The 16657-nt window shown below is 37.0% G+C and overlaps 1 protein-coding gene across 2 annotated transcripts in view; it reads left to right on the forward strand.

The window, feature by feature from the left end:
• Positions 1 to 15895, forward strand: part of LOC103465227 (sodium-coupled neutral amino acid transporter 3-like) — a 38516-nt gene extending 22621 nt beyond the window's left edge. For both annotated transcript variants that reach the window (XM_008409862.3, XM_008409863.3), the window contains 10 exons: positions 1154 to 1235; positions 5686 to 5768; positions 6295 to 6353; positions 6710 to 6856; positions 8415 to 8494; positions 8838 to 8938; positions 10162 to 10286; positions 10443 to 10587; positions 11629 to 11732; positions 12363 to 15895. In XM_008409862.3, coding sequence (XP_008408084.1) covers positions 1154 to 1235; positions 5686 to 5768; positions 6295 to 6353; positions 6710 to 6856; positions 8415 to 8494; positions 8838 to 8938; positions 10162 to 10286; positions 10443 to 10587; positions 11629 to 11732; positions 12363 to 12467 — 1031 coding nt within the window. In that variant the 3' untranslated portion in view covers positions 12468 to 15895. The remainder of the gene's footprint in view (positions 1 to 1153; positions 1236 to 5685; positions 5769 to 6294; positions 6354 to 6709; positions 6857 to 8414; positions 8495 to 8837; positions 8939 to 10161; positions 10287 to 10442; positions 10588 to 11628; positions 11733 to 12362) is intronic.
• The last annotated feature ends 762 nt before the right edge of the window (positions 15896 to 16657 follow it).

Here is a 16657-nt window from a genome sequence, read left to right on the forward strand (position 1 = left end):
GCAGACTTTCTTGTAATAATTTAAAATGGCTTTAGACAATATTTAACTAGGATTTCTCGGATTTATTTTGTTAAGCTCTCGCTTAACCATGATCTCTGAATCATCCAGGCTTAAACGGCTCTTAAGCTCCGAAGATAAACTTTTGTTATCTCTGTAGGGGCAGCCTGTCACACACACAAGTTGTCCCTTGTTTCTGTGGTTGATTGCACAAGAAATAGGCAACACATTTTGACTGAAATGCCACAAGATTTTAGAGACAGTAAGTTAGATCCTAGCTGAAAACCAGGCATGCCATAGAAGACTAGCAGGGCCACAGAAAAAACTCGAAAATATGTTTATTAAGTATAAAAAAAACTTTGCTTTAGACATTTCAAAGCTTTTTTTTTCTGCTGAAACCAAAATTTTGTTGCTTGGTCTCACTGTGATACCGGAAACATAAAATCTGACTTAATCTTCAGATTTCCAGCAGACACCTAAAGGTTTAGGCTCAAAGCTGAATTTCCTCCACCTTGACCCGAAGTCTGGCTCCATCCGAAGAAGCCCCAGAGCGTGATGTCTAGTGTCATTTTTGTGCATAACTTTAAGAGTTTATTTATCTATTTAGTCTGGATAAATAAAAAAATAAAGTAAAATTTGTTTTGTACTTTCAATTCCTGCCAGAAGGTCCTGCAGTCCCTTCAGGTTTCTTTCTTATCTTGATAGATCTTAAGGAAACCTCCACTTTTAGTAATATTGATTGTTCCATATTATGTCCAATTACTAATGACATTCTTCTCCTGACTCATACATTTGGACAATGACATCATTTTGTGATCCTTTGCAACCTCTCTGCAAACTATGGCTTTAGCTGAAAGATACAAATGAGTAAATATCCGGAAAATTCTACCAGCACAACTGAACTTTAGTTCTATAAAAGATGCTGGACTTGAATCAAAAAGCAGTTCAAACTAGTATTAGCTCATGCACACTTATTCAATTTGTTTCTCTGCCAGTTGGATATTACAGGATATGTAACACATTAAAGGTGGAAATATATGCAATTATTCATAGCGTTTTTATGTTTTCTGTCTCAAAATATGTGGTGTGCAAACTCCTGTTTGTTTCAAAAGGTGAAAAAGCCAACATTGTAACTTTATCTCTTTCTGATCCACAGCAATGTCCAGTTACCTTTACATAGTCAAGTATGAGTTCCCTTTGGTAATCCAGGCATTTCTGAAGGTGGACGTGCCTGCAGGGTGAGTGGCTGGCACATGATTTATTTTATCTAAAATAAATACATGAAATGCAAATTGTGAACAATTCTGCTGATAGAATATGCATCGCTATAGCATTTAGTTCCCTACATTTTCCCCCTGCATTTTGTTAAGAGAGAGACCAACACGGAGAATTGTGAAGCAGAATGAAAATGCTACATGGTTTTCATCTTTTTGCTACACTTAAAGTTTGGTGGGCATTATGATTCAGGGTATGCACAGCACACCTGTCCCAATCTAGAGATGTACATTTTTTTCCCATTCTTCTTTGTAAAATAACTCAAGCTCAGCCAGACTAATTAGAAAAAAATATGAGAACATTGATTGATTGATTATTGAACAATAATGTGCTGCTTTGTGTTGGCGTCTTATATGAAATAAAAGTGGTTATTATTCAGAGCTCATTTGTGGTTATAAAACGACAAAATGTAAAAGTCCAAAGTGAGTGTGTGAATACGTCTGTATTTCTTAATTAGCTTTTTTCACACTCTACATGCACATAAATGACATTAAGGCAAGAAAAGCCCGTCTCTGAATCACGCTTAATGATGAAAGAGCAATCTGCGAAAAGGAAGTGAGTCATCCCATCGGCTCCCTGTGGAACTGGACAGAGATTTAATTGTAGACCGAAGAATCCTTCCGAGCCGTGCCAGTTGTTGGGCCCGGTGCCACGCTTGGAGCAGCTGGTGTGAGAACAGCTGTGATTGTGACCCCAGAGAGGGTCGAGCGCCAGGTCCAGTGAGAGCGATTGCATCAAAACGCAGCAAGGCTGAAAATGTAAACTGTGGGATATCACTGCTTACTGCAGGTGGCCTAGGAGACAAACAAAACCCGCTCTCATTGTGACTTTGCTCCAGTTATGGAGTATCTGCACCTTCTTTTCGTTTCTGAGAATGGTTACACAACCCTGTGCTAAGTGGGTCAAGAGTTTCTTGGAAGTTTTTGGGTAAACAGTTTTGGGTCCTTTGTTTTCAGCCGATCTGCGCCAGACTCAGGGAGGAACTTTGCACCTGCTGCTGCAGTATTTTTCATGGCAATGTTTGGACAGATCAGTACCACTGTAGTGGAAGTGACAACATACATGCGTATGTGTATGTTGAACGCAGTGCGTTCAACCTGTTATCACCGTGTGGCTGTGGGCAATGGTCAACAATCATTGTTTATCAGAGATAACAAACCAGGTCGCCCTGGTGGTGTCTCGTCCTGTCAGAGTGTGTGGGTTTGTTTCATTTAATTGCATAGGAGTGGGCTAAAACATCAGAAACATCTAAAAATCAGCGTTATTATGAAACAAAAAACACGCACATACAGTGGTTCAAAAAAGTATTTAGTCAGCCACCAATTGTGCAAGTTCTCCCACTTAAAAAGATGAGAGAGGCCTGTAATTTTCATCATAGATGTACCTCAACTATGAGAGACAAAAGGAGAAAAAAAAATCCAGAAAATGACATTTTCTGATTTTTAAAGAATTTATTGGCAATATATGGTGGAAAATAAGTATTTGGTCAGCTACAAACAAGCAAGATTTCAGGCTCTCACAGCCGTGTAACTTCTTCTGTAAGAGGCTCCTCTGTCCTCCACTTGTTACCTGTATTAATGGCACCTACTGGAACTCGTTATCAGTATAAAACACACCTCAAACAGTCACACTCTAAACTCCACCATGGCAAAAACTAGAGAGCTGTCAAAGGACACCCGAAACAAAATTATAAACCTGCACCTAGCTGGGAATACTGAATCTGCAATAGGTAAACAGCTTGGTGTAAAGAAATCAACTGTGGGATCAATTATTAGAAAATGGAACACTTACAAGACCACTGATAATCTCCCTCGATCTGGGGCTCCACGCAAGATCACTCCCCGTGGGGTCAAAATGATCACAAGAACGATGAGCAAAAATCCAGAACCACATGGGGGAACCTAGTGAATGACCTGCAGAGAGCTGGGACCAAAGTAACAAAGGCTACCATCAGTAACACACTACGCAGCCAGGGACTCAAATCCTGCAGTGCCAGACGTGTCCCCCTGCTTAAGCCAGTACATGTCAAGGCCCGTCTCAAGTTTGCTAGAGAGCATTTGGATGATCCAGAAGATGACTGGGAGAATATCATATGGTCAGATGAAACCAAAGTAGAACTTTTTGGTCAAAACTCTACTCGTCGTCTTTGGAGGAGAATGAATGCTGAGTTGCATCCAAAGAACACCATGCCTACTGTGAAGCATGGGGGTGGAAACATCATGCTTTAGGGCTGTTTTTCTGCTAAGGGACCAGGACGACTAATCCGTGTAAAGGAAAGAATGAATGGGGCCATGTATCGTCACATTTTGAGTGAAAACCTCCTTCCATCAACAAGGGCATTGAAGGTGAAACGTGGCTGGGTCTTTCAGCAGGACGATGAACACACCACCCGGGTAACGAAGGAGTGGCTTCGTAAGAAGCATTTCAAGGTCCTGGAGTGGCCTAGCCAGTCTCCAGATGTCAACCCCATAGAAAATCTGTGGAGGGAGTTGAAAGTCCGTGTTGTCCAGCGACAGCCCCAGAACATCACAGCTCTAGAGAAGATCTGCATGGAGGAATGGGCCAAAATACCACCAACAGTGTGTGAGAACCTTGTGAAGACTTACAGAAAACATTTGATCTCTATTATTGCCAACAAAGGGTATATAACAAAGTATTGAGATGAACTTTTGTTATTGACAAAATACTTATTTTCCACCATATAGTGCCAATAAATTCTTTAAAAATCAGAAAATGTGATTTTCTGGATTTTTTTTCTCCTTTTGTCTCTCATAGTTGAGGTACATCTATGATGAAAATTACAGGCCTCTCTCATCTTTTTAAGTGGGAGAACTTGCACAATTGGTGGCTGACTAAATACTTTTTTGCCCCACTGTAGCTGGGACACTGTTGAATAAAGTATTTGTATTTAGAGAAAAATAGCTTTTTTTTTAAATCTAGTGTTTATGTGGTGTTGCTTCTCCTTTGTGAATTCTTTGCAGTGAAAAAAATAAGCTATATATATATATATATATATATATATATATATATATATATATATATATATATATATATATATATATATTTGTATTTCATAGTAAATGGTCAAATTATCAACTATTCAGGTCCTTAAAGTAGTGTAGACAGTAATACACAGAAAGTTGTAGATTTCCCTGTCATTTTTACATGAGATAGCATCATTATTACTTTAAAAAGTGAGAGTGTTGCAACAGATGCTGCATGTTGTGGTGGTTCCCACCTGACAGAGGGCAAGAAATTAATCCCCCCTGCTGTGCGGCTCTAAAAATAAACCTCTGAGCTTTCTTTCCTTGACAGAGACAGCCTTGTGACTGTAACATGCCGATGATTGCCTCATGGGATTCTGTCATGAGTTCCACACTAATCTCTTCCAGTGTCCAGTGTTGTCATATCAAATAAATAGAAGGGTAAAATATTATTTTACAACCCCAGGAACAGAAAATTATTTGTAAATGTTTTTTTTTTAATATATATAAAACAAGTTAACTTTTTCCATGCAGTCAGTTCTAAGAATGTTTTCATAATTTCATTTACAAATGTTTGTGACATTAGAAAACAATTCATAATTAAAAACAAATAAAATGAACCCAGACAAGCCAATAACAGAAAAAATGCTGTTATGGCAGTCATTTATTACAGTTTGAAAAAATATTTCAAAGCAATAAAAATGTCACGCTATTTTTCTCCAGAATCTTCATTGTTAGCAAAAAAAATAAAAAATTAGAATTCACTTTTGGCACAGAGTTATAATTATTTGTTAGATAGATAACTTACTTATATTTTATTTATTATAAATTTTCTGGACCAAGAACAACCTCTCTCAATATTCCACGTGGGAAACAAATGATCAATTTAAATCTCGAATATCTATTTTATTGTTCAGATTCCTTTTTTTTCCTGAAGAATTTACAACCTGTGATGTGAAATATGAGCCAAAAAATGTGAAAGTTTGTATTATTTACCCCATTTAATGCTTGATCTTATGCTAATATGGGTGATGCATTCATGCTGGATATAAAAAAGTGCTTAAAGAAGCCCAATCAATTTTAAATGTAGTGATTGGTAATGATTTAAATGCCTGAATATTTTTTCTGAATACCTTAAACTCACATTCTCACTCCATCTCTGTGAGCAGCAAGTGAGCTTTTGTTTTTGTCTACTTTGAACATATCTAAATCCAACCCAGTACGTTTGGTTTGCATTAATTTCTGCTCAGCTGTGAATTTAACAACCCGACGCATTAATAACTCCTAAAACTCCAAATATCTTATTTCTCCTGCACCTGTGCTTAGCTTTCATTTAGCACAAATCCTTAAAATAAGTGAGACTGAGAGGAGTCTTTATAGTAATTTCAAATCAATACCATAATTGCTGTGTCTGTCTGGTTCTCCACAGTGAATGGTACCTGAACGGAAACTATCTGGTCATCATCGTCTCTGTGACAGTGATATTACCGCTGGCTCTGATGAAACAGCTGGGTGAGTGTGTCATATTATGGCTTTTATAAGAGGAAACCAATTTTATCTGAGTGCCTGTAAGAGCTTATGGTGCATCCATAGCTTTTTATTAAAGAAAAAAAGGCAAAAATTAAGGTTGGAAATTGAGCAAACAGGCACATAATTATAGTCTTTTGTCGTAGGTTTGTGTCCTGATGACGGACAAGATTAAATAAAAACCATGTATGATTTCCCAGCCATTTCATTCTAATATTCTCACCTTCCTGACATAATGGCCCAAGTCACTGCTTGCCAAAAGTCTCAATATAATAGATCAAAGTTTGTGGTTATAATGTGAAACATATATATATATATATATATATATATATATATATATATATATATATATATATATATATATATATATATATATATATATATATATATATATATATATATATATTCAACACATTATGTAACTTAATATCACATGAACTTTAGGTCTTTATTAATCGCTGCCATGTACTCTGTGATGATATTAAATGCTAACAAAGTGTTTATTTTTCAGGATACCTGGGATACACCAGTGGATTTTCACTGAGCTGCATGGTGTTCTTCCTTGTTTCTGTGAGTCCTCTGGTCATGAACTGTACATACGTGCATTGTACACGTCACATGTTGTCTCCCGTTCCTGGTCTGTGTCATGCTGACCAGATGCACTGGGATCTTCCCACCAGCTCTTCAGTATTTCCTACTCGCTGCTATGGACTAATGTTCACATGCTGCAGTCCCTGGCTGTGTTTCCTTCTCTGACCTAGTTTTGGCTCTGTGAGCTGTAATCCACTCGCCGCCTTCCCTCTCTCTCTTTTTTGTTGGCTTTCTCTCATTGACATATTTCCAGCCTGTCCCAATATTAACTGTCTCACTGCTTTTTGTTTTTGCTGCAACACCAATTGTCTCTGCATTCATGCATTCATGTGCAGGTCATCTACAAGAAATTCAACCTCCCATGTCCATTTGTGGACTTCGCTCATAACAGCACTGTGAGCGTGCTGAATGTCACCGTCAACGACCCCGGTGGGGAGGACAACCCGGCCTGCATTCCCAAGATGGCCAACCTCAATACACAAGTACGTGTCTGCATGTCACTTTCTACGACGCTGCAAGTTCACCTGCACTGCTATGGGCACTGAAAGCCACCCACTTATGTCATAGTCATCAGCATGTCGCCAGTCCCTTCTCACAGTCAAAGCATGGGAATCCTGGTTTGAAACGGATCAGAACCTGCTGCAAACCTGTGTGACTTTATGACCGACGCAGGGCCCAAAGACAGAATGAACCCCTGAACTGCCTCTGGGTCAGTTTGCCTCCATGCCAGTTGGTACCCCCATTTTCTTCCTACGGATTGTCATTTTGTTCCTTCTTATTTGCATTTTGTCCCTGTGAATAAATCCTTTATCTTATTGAAACAATACATTTCAAGTTTTATTTATAAAGGAAAGAATGATTCAAACCTTTCTGGCTCTTTGTGAAAAACAAAATGTGCCTTAGACCTATAACTGGTTGTCACTGCCATCAGACTTCTGCGATACCTGAAATTGAATGGTTTTGCAAACCTTTTCCAAATTCATAGATGTCAATTACTTTCTCATCTGTTTTTTAAATTTATTTTGAATTGGCACATGATGGGTTGCCATTTGAGATCTTTTAGTCTGCTACTTAGGGCCAGGTTTTTTTTTAAATCACTTTTTGTATTTACTCAAGTTACGTTTAGCCATCATTAATATTTATTTGACCATTGGAAACATTTATGTGTGACAAAAATATGGAGGGAAGCACTTTGAATAATCTTGAAAAATCCCCACACTTTGCATGTAATTTTTATATTCTGAAAATTTTCTATTGCATCTTACCACTGAATCTGATCCTTGTGTCAGTCGACCCCTGCTGGTCGATATTATTTAAGAAACTTACATAACATTTCCTGACATTAAACTAATAGAAAATTGTAGAACATTGCTTTTACTTGTCCATTGCTTAGTTAGAGAAAGTACTTAACCTCTCCCCGGTTGGTATGAAGTGCGCTATGGGAGACAGAAAAGACCAAAACTACAAGGGTACAAAATGGCAAGGGGGCAAAAAGACCAGAAATCATTTTGACTCTGAAGTAGTGCAGCAGTTACTTAAAGCATTTGATTTACACAGAGAAGCCATCAAATTTGGACATATCAGGACCAACAATTGAGATGGTAAAACATTGGACACTTTTCTAAGTTCCTTTTGGTTTTCAAAATCCTCACATAATCTTGATTGACCCTTCGTTATTGTCTTATCAATCTGAACGTAATTGCATAATTTCACCGAGTAGTTTTACTTTTCAGAGCGGCAGCAAATATTCTCTCGTTGTTCCAGATTTTTCCTAAAACCCTATAAACATTTTGTCAGTGTCCCCGTACTTCTTCTCACTCGACTATGACCAAGTCCAGCTGGTTAGCGGCTTACAAGGCACCAAGGCATTTTTAAATAGGCTAAAGCTGGTCTGCTGCCAGGCCCAAGTTAATCACAGGAAACAATTAGCTCTCTGTGATGTGTCAGAGGCAGCAATGGGCAGTGCAGCGAGAAGTTGGTGGTAAGACGGCAGGGATAGCGCTGCTGTATCTATGGTGACCTGTTGGGGTTCATTTACAGACGGCCTACACCATTCCAATCCTGGCGTTCGCCTTTGTGTGCCACCCTGAGGTCCTCCCTATCTACACAGAGCTGCGCAAGTATGTTCTTATGATGGAAACCTCCTGCTAACTTTGTTTTGGACGAGACATTAATAAACAGAGGAAAGCTACTGTGTGTGTGCTTTATGCTTGGCTTGCCATATTCTAGTCACATGCACTGCTTTCACTGTATTTTGAAATGTCTCTGCACTGCTTTGTGTCGTGTAGCATGTCGTTAGCCGAAATGAACAATCCCTTGTTGACAAAAAGCTGCTAATGTTTTCTAGGGTTAAAGGTGAAGTCAGCATTTGTATTTGGTTTAACAGGCATTGCTTGGAAACATAATTAAACTGAATATTGGTGTAACCACATGATGATTTTTTTTTTTTTTTTCTGATTTCAGTCCCACTAAGAAAAAGATGCAGCACGTGTCCAATATTTCCATTGCAGTTATGTACGTCATGTACTTCCTGGCTGCTCTGTTTGGATACCTAACTTTCTACGGTAAGCCCTCGTATTCTCTCATTTTTGACAATTTGCGTTTCTGTCTTAGAGAACATGTTTCACTGCTGGTTGGTTGAAGAAAGCGTTCAATTCTTTCATATTGTTCAAAAAACACAAGCGTTTTCAAATTCAGTTTTCATTTAATAAATGCACCAAAATTACTAAATGTGAATCTATTGAAATAAAATGGTAGTAAATTGAGAGCTATAACTATTATAATACATTCATGCCCTCTAGTGGCCTCAGGTAAAAATCAACACGTTCCTCCATGATTATTGACACAAATGTGAAAGATGAGAGGGGGAAAAAAGCCTTCAAATTATTATTTTTTTCTATTGCATATTATACTATATGAAATAGAGAAATAAACATTCATGTTAAAAAAAATCAATACCTAGAAACGGAATTTTTTAAAGAAATCTCTTTAGTTCAATGTGAAACCTGTGAGTCATTTGTGACCCACAGATTGTAAAACATTTTTACCCCATTATTGATTATTGATATTTCAAGGATATTAATGGAGATGGACACCTGCTGTACATTTATAGGGCCATATTTTTTTTAAATAACTTTAGGGGTTTAACAGAAATATAGTATTAACCTTTATTTATGTTTGGGTAGCTATTCAGAAAACCTTCAATCATTGAAAATATAAAATCAGACTTTGTCTGGTGAGACATGTTTTGGAGTCAGTTCATCTTTCCTCATGCATCTTAAAATCAAACTTTCTGTGAAGCAGTTTTTGAAGAAAAATGTATCAGATTTCATGTTGCTCCCAGGAACAGACTGTCATTTACTTTCATGACCCAATTAATTAAAGGAATCAAAGTATTGACTTTTTATACAATTGGGAGACGTTTAAGATCTTCAGGGGTTAAGAGCTGTGTTTTTTTCCTCTGAAATTAGAATACCTTTGCTCTTCCACCACTCGAGAATACCGCTATAAATCATCCTGAGCCCTGACTCCCTTTTCTTGAGGACCTCCCAGTTTTTTTAGAGGGCTTAGATCTATGGGCTGATATAGCATTGGAGGACGGCTGATTTCTGGTTTACTAAAGAATTTCTGTTGAGTTGCCCTCATGTTTTAGTTATGCTGCTAAAAGTCCTGTAAATAGCCAGAATTCATAAAGATGTAGTCTAATTTTACAAAGGAGTACACCATAATTTCTCTAATTTTGACATTTCACTTTGAATCTCTGTTTTCCTGTTTTGGCCTCTTGCAGACGAAGTGGAAGCAGAGCTACTTCACACATACAGCCGCATCGACCCTTATGACACTTTAATCCTTTGTGTGCGTGTGGCTGTTCTCACTGCTGTCACACTCACAGTACCGATCGTGCTCTTTCCTGTAAGTACAATTACTTTAGCACTCAATGTTTGTACACAAGCCCATCAGCTGATTGCCATTTTAATTAAAATATCGTCTTTTGCCTTGACGATATTTCATTATTGTCAAAGTTATTAAATTAATAAAGCAATTAAATCCTTTTTGTGTTTTGATCAGGTGAGGAGAGCGATCCAGCAGATGATGTTCCCCAATAAAACCTTCTACTGGCCTCGTCACATTGCAATTGCCATCACTTTGCTCACCTTCATCAACCTGCTGGTCATCTTTGCCCCAAACATCTTGGGCATCTTTGGGGTTATTGGTAGGTTAAATTACACTGATCTTGAGAAAAAGATGTGAATTCATCAGATTAGAATTGAAAACCTGAAGTTGAAATGACGTTTTATTAGTTCAGCAGAAATGGGTGGAAATTAAACATAACATACAGAGAAAGACAAAGACTGGGCTAAAATAAAGAATTCATATTCTTCTCAACTTTGAGGTTATATGTATCTTATAAAATTTTGCTAAGAAACATAAAACTCTCTGAGATAACAAAATAAAAAACATAAAGATCTGCATAGCCTGTTTGCATGATTGTGCAGGTTTTGAGATATTTGCCACGCCTGTATGATGTTTTCTGATAAAAGATTTCTGCATCGCTATTCCTTAGTCCAGACATAGTATATAGTGCATAGGTTGTTCATAAAGTACTTGGCATTGCATACAAACTTTTTATTTTAGAGGTCAGCAACCTTCCTACTAGATGAAATTTATCTCAAGCCACAAAATATACATGAAAAAAACAAAAATATCTACCATATAGAATTTACTTGTTTTTATGGTTTAATTAAACTAATTTATTTTTATGTTTTAGAATGGAGAAATCCTAAAGTCTTTACTAGTAGTTACTTTTTTTTTTTTTTTACGAATGAAATGTTTCTTATTTACGGGGAATTTCGTAATAAAATAATAAAATGGAAGTGTATAATGCAAAATTATTCCTTGTATCTGGTGTGTCACTGTTGTGGAAAATCTAGGTGGAAATGGCATTAAAATAATAAGAAAGAACTACACCAAACATTTTATTGCCTCTTTTGTATTGCAATGTTTTATTATTACATCTAATTTTTGATCAGAGGACAGACAACAGCCATAAATCGCCTCAAGAGGTGCATAGAGCCATGATTTTTCTGAAAACAGATTTTTATTCCTGCTTTTCAGAACTATAGTTTTACCTGGTAAACTTTTTTATTGTGAGCATTCCCCCTTTTTGTCCTCAGAGTGATGCACCTTCTGCAGGGTTTAATTTTTCACACTGAACTGATTTATGAATAATTCAACGTATTTTATGTACCTTCAGGTGCCACGTCCGCCCCCTGTCTCATCTTCATTTTCCCTGCCGTCTTCTACATCCGAATTGTACCCAAAGAAGAGGAGCCTCTGCGCTCGGTTCCAAAAATCCTGGTGAGAATCTCTTGGAAATATTGCTCAAATCCTTCATTTACACCAGTTCAACTATGGGAAAACCAATACATTTATTTAAATATATGCAAAAATATATTTAAAAAGCCTTCAAATAAAAGTTCATTGCATTGGCATAGTTTTTTGCTGAAAACAAGAAAAATAATTCCTAACTTTAATTTGAGTACAGCCATTCCAAAGCCCTACGGAAGACGCATGTAGTCAGAGCTACTGCATCTGAGAGTGAGATTGCTAAGCTGTGCTAAAGGTCAACCATAGAAAGAATCAGTTTATTTTAATAAAAGCCAGCACAATAACACAACTTAATATCAGTTGCAGCAACACCAGTGATGTAACATCACTGGTGTGAAATACAGATAGTGTATACAGACATACACTATCTGTATAAATGCTATCAGATTTTTATGCATATTTAATAGTAGAAAAATGAAAACATTTTTGCACAACGCTGTTCTAGGACCAAACTAAATCTGATTTAAAAAACAAAAACAACAAACAAACCCAGTAAGATCAACAATCATGTCCTGTAAAAGTTCAAGTTCTTGATATCATGCAGCCACTTACTCCTCCCATCGATGCATCTCTTCCTTGAACTCTGCGTTTCTCTTTCAGGCCGCCTGTTTCGCTGGGATTGGTTTCCTATTTATGATAATGAGTCTCAGCTTTATCATCATTGACTGGACATCGGGCAGCAGTAAAGCCAGCAGTGGTCATTAGAAACCCTACTGTATTATTTTATTTTTTGTTTTCAGCTTTTATATTGTTGATTTGGATTTTTGTGTTGTAATGTTACTATTTTGATGTCCAATCACTGATGTTTGAAAATGCCCTTCCTTTTTTTCTAAGAGAATATCTGCCACAGAGATGAGAGTTTGGGGGTGCGGAGCATCTCTCTCCTCTCTAAGTTCTTTGGTTCTGGTGGAGATGAATTGTACTGTACATCCTACCATACAGTAACAGTGGATCCAGGCCAGTGGAAGTGCTTGGGAAGTTTTACCAGTTAATTTACTGAAGTGCCAGACGTGTGATGATTGACGGTGACACTTGGAGGCTGAGTTTTGTGAGGACAAAGTGGAAAAGCAAAGATAAAGTAAGCTCCTGTCCCCGAAAGGATCTTTAATATGAAAACTACAAATTTACATAGATATTTTTGATCCGTTTCCTGTTTACCAGCTAATGTAAAATGATTTATATATATTTTGTAGAGTTTCTGTACTTAGAATTAATTATATAATTGTATTTTTTCACAGCAGTTGCACTTTAAAAGTGCAAAAGACAATTATCGCTACATTTTGGGCACTGCTTTTGCTTATTACATGAGAGAACTACAAGCACACTCGTTACCGAGAACAAATACGTGGCCAAGTGATTCAGCTGACAAAGCTCAAAAATGCGGCCTTTTCTTCAAGGTGTGCCACCTGAACATTAAACTAACTCTTGCTGCTGCTCCTTATTTTATACCTTGAAGTTTTCAGCCTTCTCTCAATTCCTCCTGTTGACCAGGGTGTTAAACGAAAATGTAAAGCACAGTTACATATGTCCTATCAGACATAGTCTAAAAAGTGTATTATATCGTTTTACTAGATAAAAAAAAAAAAACTAAGACTGATTAGCTAGTTCTGGATAACCCAGAAGGCATGTTTTGAATTCTGCCAACATAGCACAATACAAGCCTAAACTGTGCAGGTATTCCTTGTTTTCAGTAAGAGGACAGGTAGAAATGGTACTGAGGACGTCGTCTGTCGGATTGCTTAGCCCCAAAAAGATAACCGCAGTGCAGAGAAGACTGCTGATGATCAGGCCGCATTATCCGATAAACGTGGGGTTGGGCTCTTGGACGATTTGATGAACTGTTTTTAATTATTTGCTAGTCGTAAGAGGAGATAACCAAAACGTACAACGCCTTGCAATATTATTCATGCCCCTCGGGCTTCTAAAGATTTTGTCAAGTTGCAATGTTAAATGACAGCATTTTTTTCCCCCAAGATTTTATGAGATAGACCAACACACAGAGCACATAGGTTTGAAGTGGAAGTATGGGGATGAATGGTTTTCACAATGTTGACAACTAAAAATCTTTTGCATGCATTCTTCTTCATAAATTTGGAGTCGATACTTTGTAGCATCTTATCAAATGAATTACAGCTGCAATATGTTTTGGGGTATGTCACAGCTAGATTTAAACATGTACATACTGAGATTTGTTTTGGCTATTCTTCTAAAAAAAAAAAAAGGAGCTTAAGATTTGTCAAACTCTGGACTTTGGACCATTTTAGCAATAGAATTTGATCCAAACCACTCCATCACAGCTCTGGCTGTATGTGTAGAGTTGTTGTCTCTGAGGGTATCAGAGTAGCAGGAATACAAAAGAACATCAACCTTTTGGGTTTAAATTTGTATTTCTTTCTACTTCACAATTATTTCTCCATTTTGTGCTGGTTTATCACATAAAATTGCCCTGAAACTCACTGATATTTGTTATCATTACCTCAAAAAATAAGAAAAAACCTAAGGGGTGTGAATATGTTTTGGCAGAGTGCTGCACAAAAGAAACCCCACCAACAACAGGGTCACTAATCAAAGAGATTGCTATTGGTGACTAGAAATATTAGGACAAGCCTTACTGACACTAGTCCGTTACGCACACTAGTGACCGATCATGTCTGTCTCGGCCGTAAGGTGTCTGTTATTTAGCAGGTGGTTAGCAAAGCACTGTTACTTCAAAAAGCACAGCAATGTAGGCCAGTTAATGAGATGAAATGCAAACAAATATATCTGAAGATGTGACTTAAGGGTAAGCTCCTTTTGTTTGACAACATTTTTGATTGTTCTGCCTAACATAGTGGATTAGTAACGTATGAATAACCTGCAATAACCCCATCAAAGTTAACATTCCTTAGAGCCTCCATGATAATGAATATACTCCTGTCATGTGCTCCCTGAATATGATAAATAATTTATTGTATGTAATGTTGGAGGTGTTTGAGTGTCTGTGTCATTTGGAAAGATAAAACCATGATTCCACTGTAAAGTGAACCATACTACTACCTTCATGCATCTGTGACGTTTAACTCCCATCTACGCTATACTCCGATCAAAAGTATTTAATAACGCAAGTGTTCGTCGTCTACCTTCGATGGGTGAAGTGTTGTTCAAAACGTCACGTTGGATGTTTTATGTGGATATTTCGGATGAATCCGAGTCAGTAATGAAATGCAAAATGATTGTTTTTCTCACATTGGATTTAAAAAAATATATATAGTGAGTGTTTTATCAACATTGGTGGTCACGTCTGTCTTCCTTGCTGCTTCTTGGCAGACACAAACCTACTAACTTAGGAGTCCTCAGTAAGACGATGGGCTTGCATACTGTACACTTCAATATTGTTTTCTATGATTAAAAAAAAAAAATCTTACACCAGACTACTAAAAGTGCTGTGTGAATATATTAATATTGTCCTGTTTGTCTTTTGTTACGCAACAAACCTCTTTTAATCCCCTTTTATTTTTATTACCTTATATATGTTCGGTTTCTTTTATGTGTGTGTTTGTGTGCAGAGGAATCATCTGCATCAGCCACTGCAGCATAACTCAATGTTTGGTGTTCTGCTAATTTATGCTTTTATTTATCCCCTTCCTTGTTTGAACCTGATATTTGGCTGAAGCACAAGTAGGCCATTTGATTTAATAATAAGAATAATAATAATAAGGTTGCACAAGGATATGTCTTCACAACATGCAAAAACAGACAAACACGAATAAATAAAGCAACGATAAACGAGGATACAACAGGATCTCTGAGGAGACCTCGGTGTTGTTTGGCCTCCTTGATTGTGTGATTTCCTAATATGCATTTGATTGAACAGCATAACATATTAATTAAATAATGACATCAGCCAGCATTTATAAATAATGTATATAAATGTATACCCTTTATATTCTATATTCATATCTAGTTTATATAATGTAAATAGCGATTAAAGATTCAGTCCGATTAACAAAGTAAATGTAATCATTTTCAAAGTGCTTTTAAACCTTGTTGTCCTTCAATTTGTGTCTATTTTCTTGTATCTCTATATTTTAATATGTTGCTGGCAGTTATTGTACTGTAAATGATGTTGCAATAAAGATAATGGGGTAACATGATTTCCTTTTCTTCATTTCTCAGATAGGATCATTAAATACCAGTTTTTATTTAAATACCTAAACTGTTAGGCCTCAACAATCTTGTATATTGCAATTTAATCTTCAAGACTGAAGTGTGTCTGAGAAGCTATACAATGATCTATCACATGATGGCGCTACAGAACTGAGAAGAAAACCGTTTTCGGCGAGGAGGTTTTTTTTTTCCTTCTTTTTTTTAAAATAAGAATTTCGATTGAGGACAAGTTGCATAGTTTGGGTTCAGTATATTCTGATCTCCAAGTTGGACATTCATTGAAACGCCTCATTATTTTAGCAGACCAATTTAATTGGATTCAACATCGGCGCCATTGATTTGTAACTCAGATAACGTTTAGAAAGCGTTTGAATCATTAATTAAGGCATAACTTTAAAAAAGACGATGCGAATTTAATTGACTATTTTATCATTTAAGTTTGATAAAAGTACAGTAAAAATATTAAGCAAATCATTATCAGTTAAGCTATTACCGTGTCAAAACTAGTTTCCTTTATGTTTGATCAAGATCTCTGCACAACTTTGAACATGACTAAACTTGATTACAAACTTTTGCCCGCAGCTGTTTGGGAGGGGGGGTAAAGCTCTGCATCCTCATTGACTACATTTCCCATAAAACACTGGGAGGAGGAGGGTTCTTCTTAGTAGGGGTTCGCTCTTTTTACAACAAGAGACAGACGAGCGAGTCAGAAGTGAGAAAAGAGACTGGGAAGTTGGCAGAGGAAGAAC

Source organism: Poecilia reticulata, chromosome 5, assembly GCF_904066995.2.
Source record: "Poecilia reticulata chromosome 5, P_reticulata-male-v2, whole genome shotgun sequence".
Lineage (NCBI taxonomy): Eukaryota > Metazoa > Chordata > Actinopteri > Cyprinodontiformes > Poeciliidae > Poecilia > Poecilia reticulata.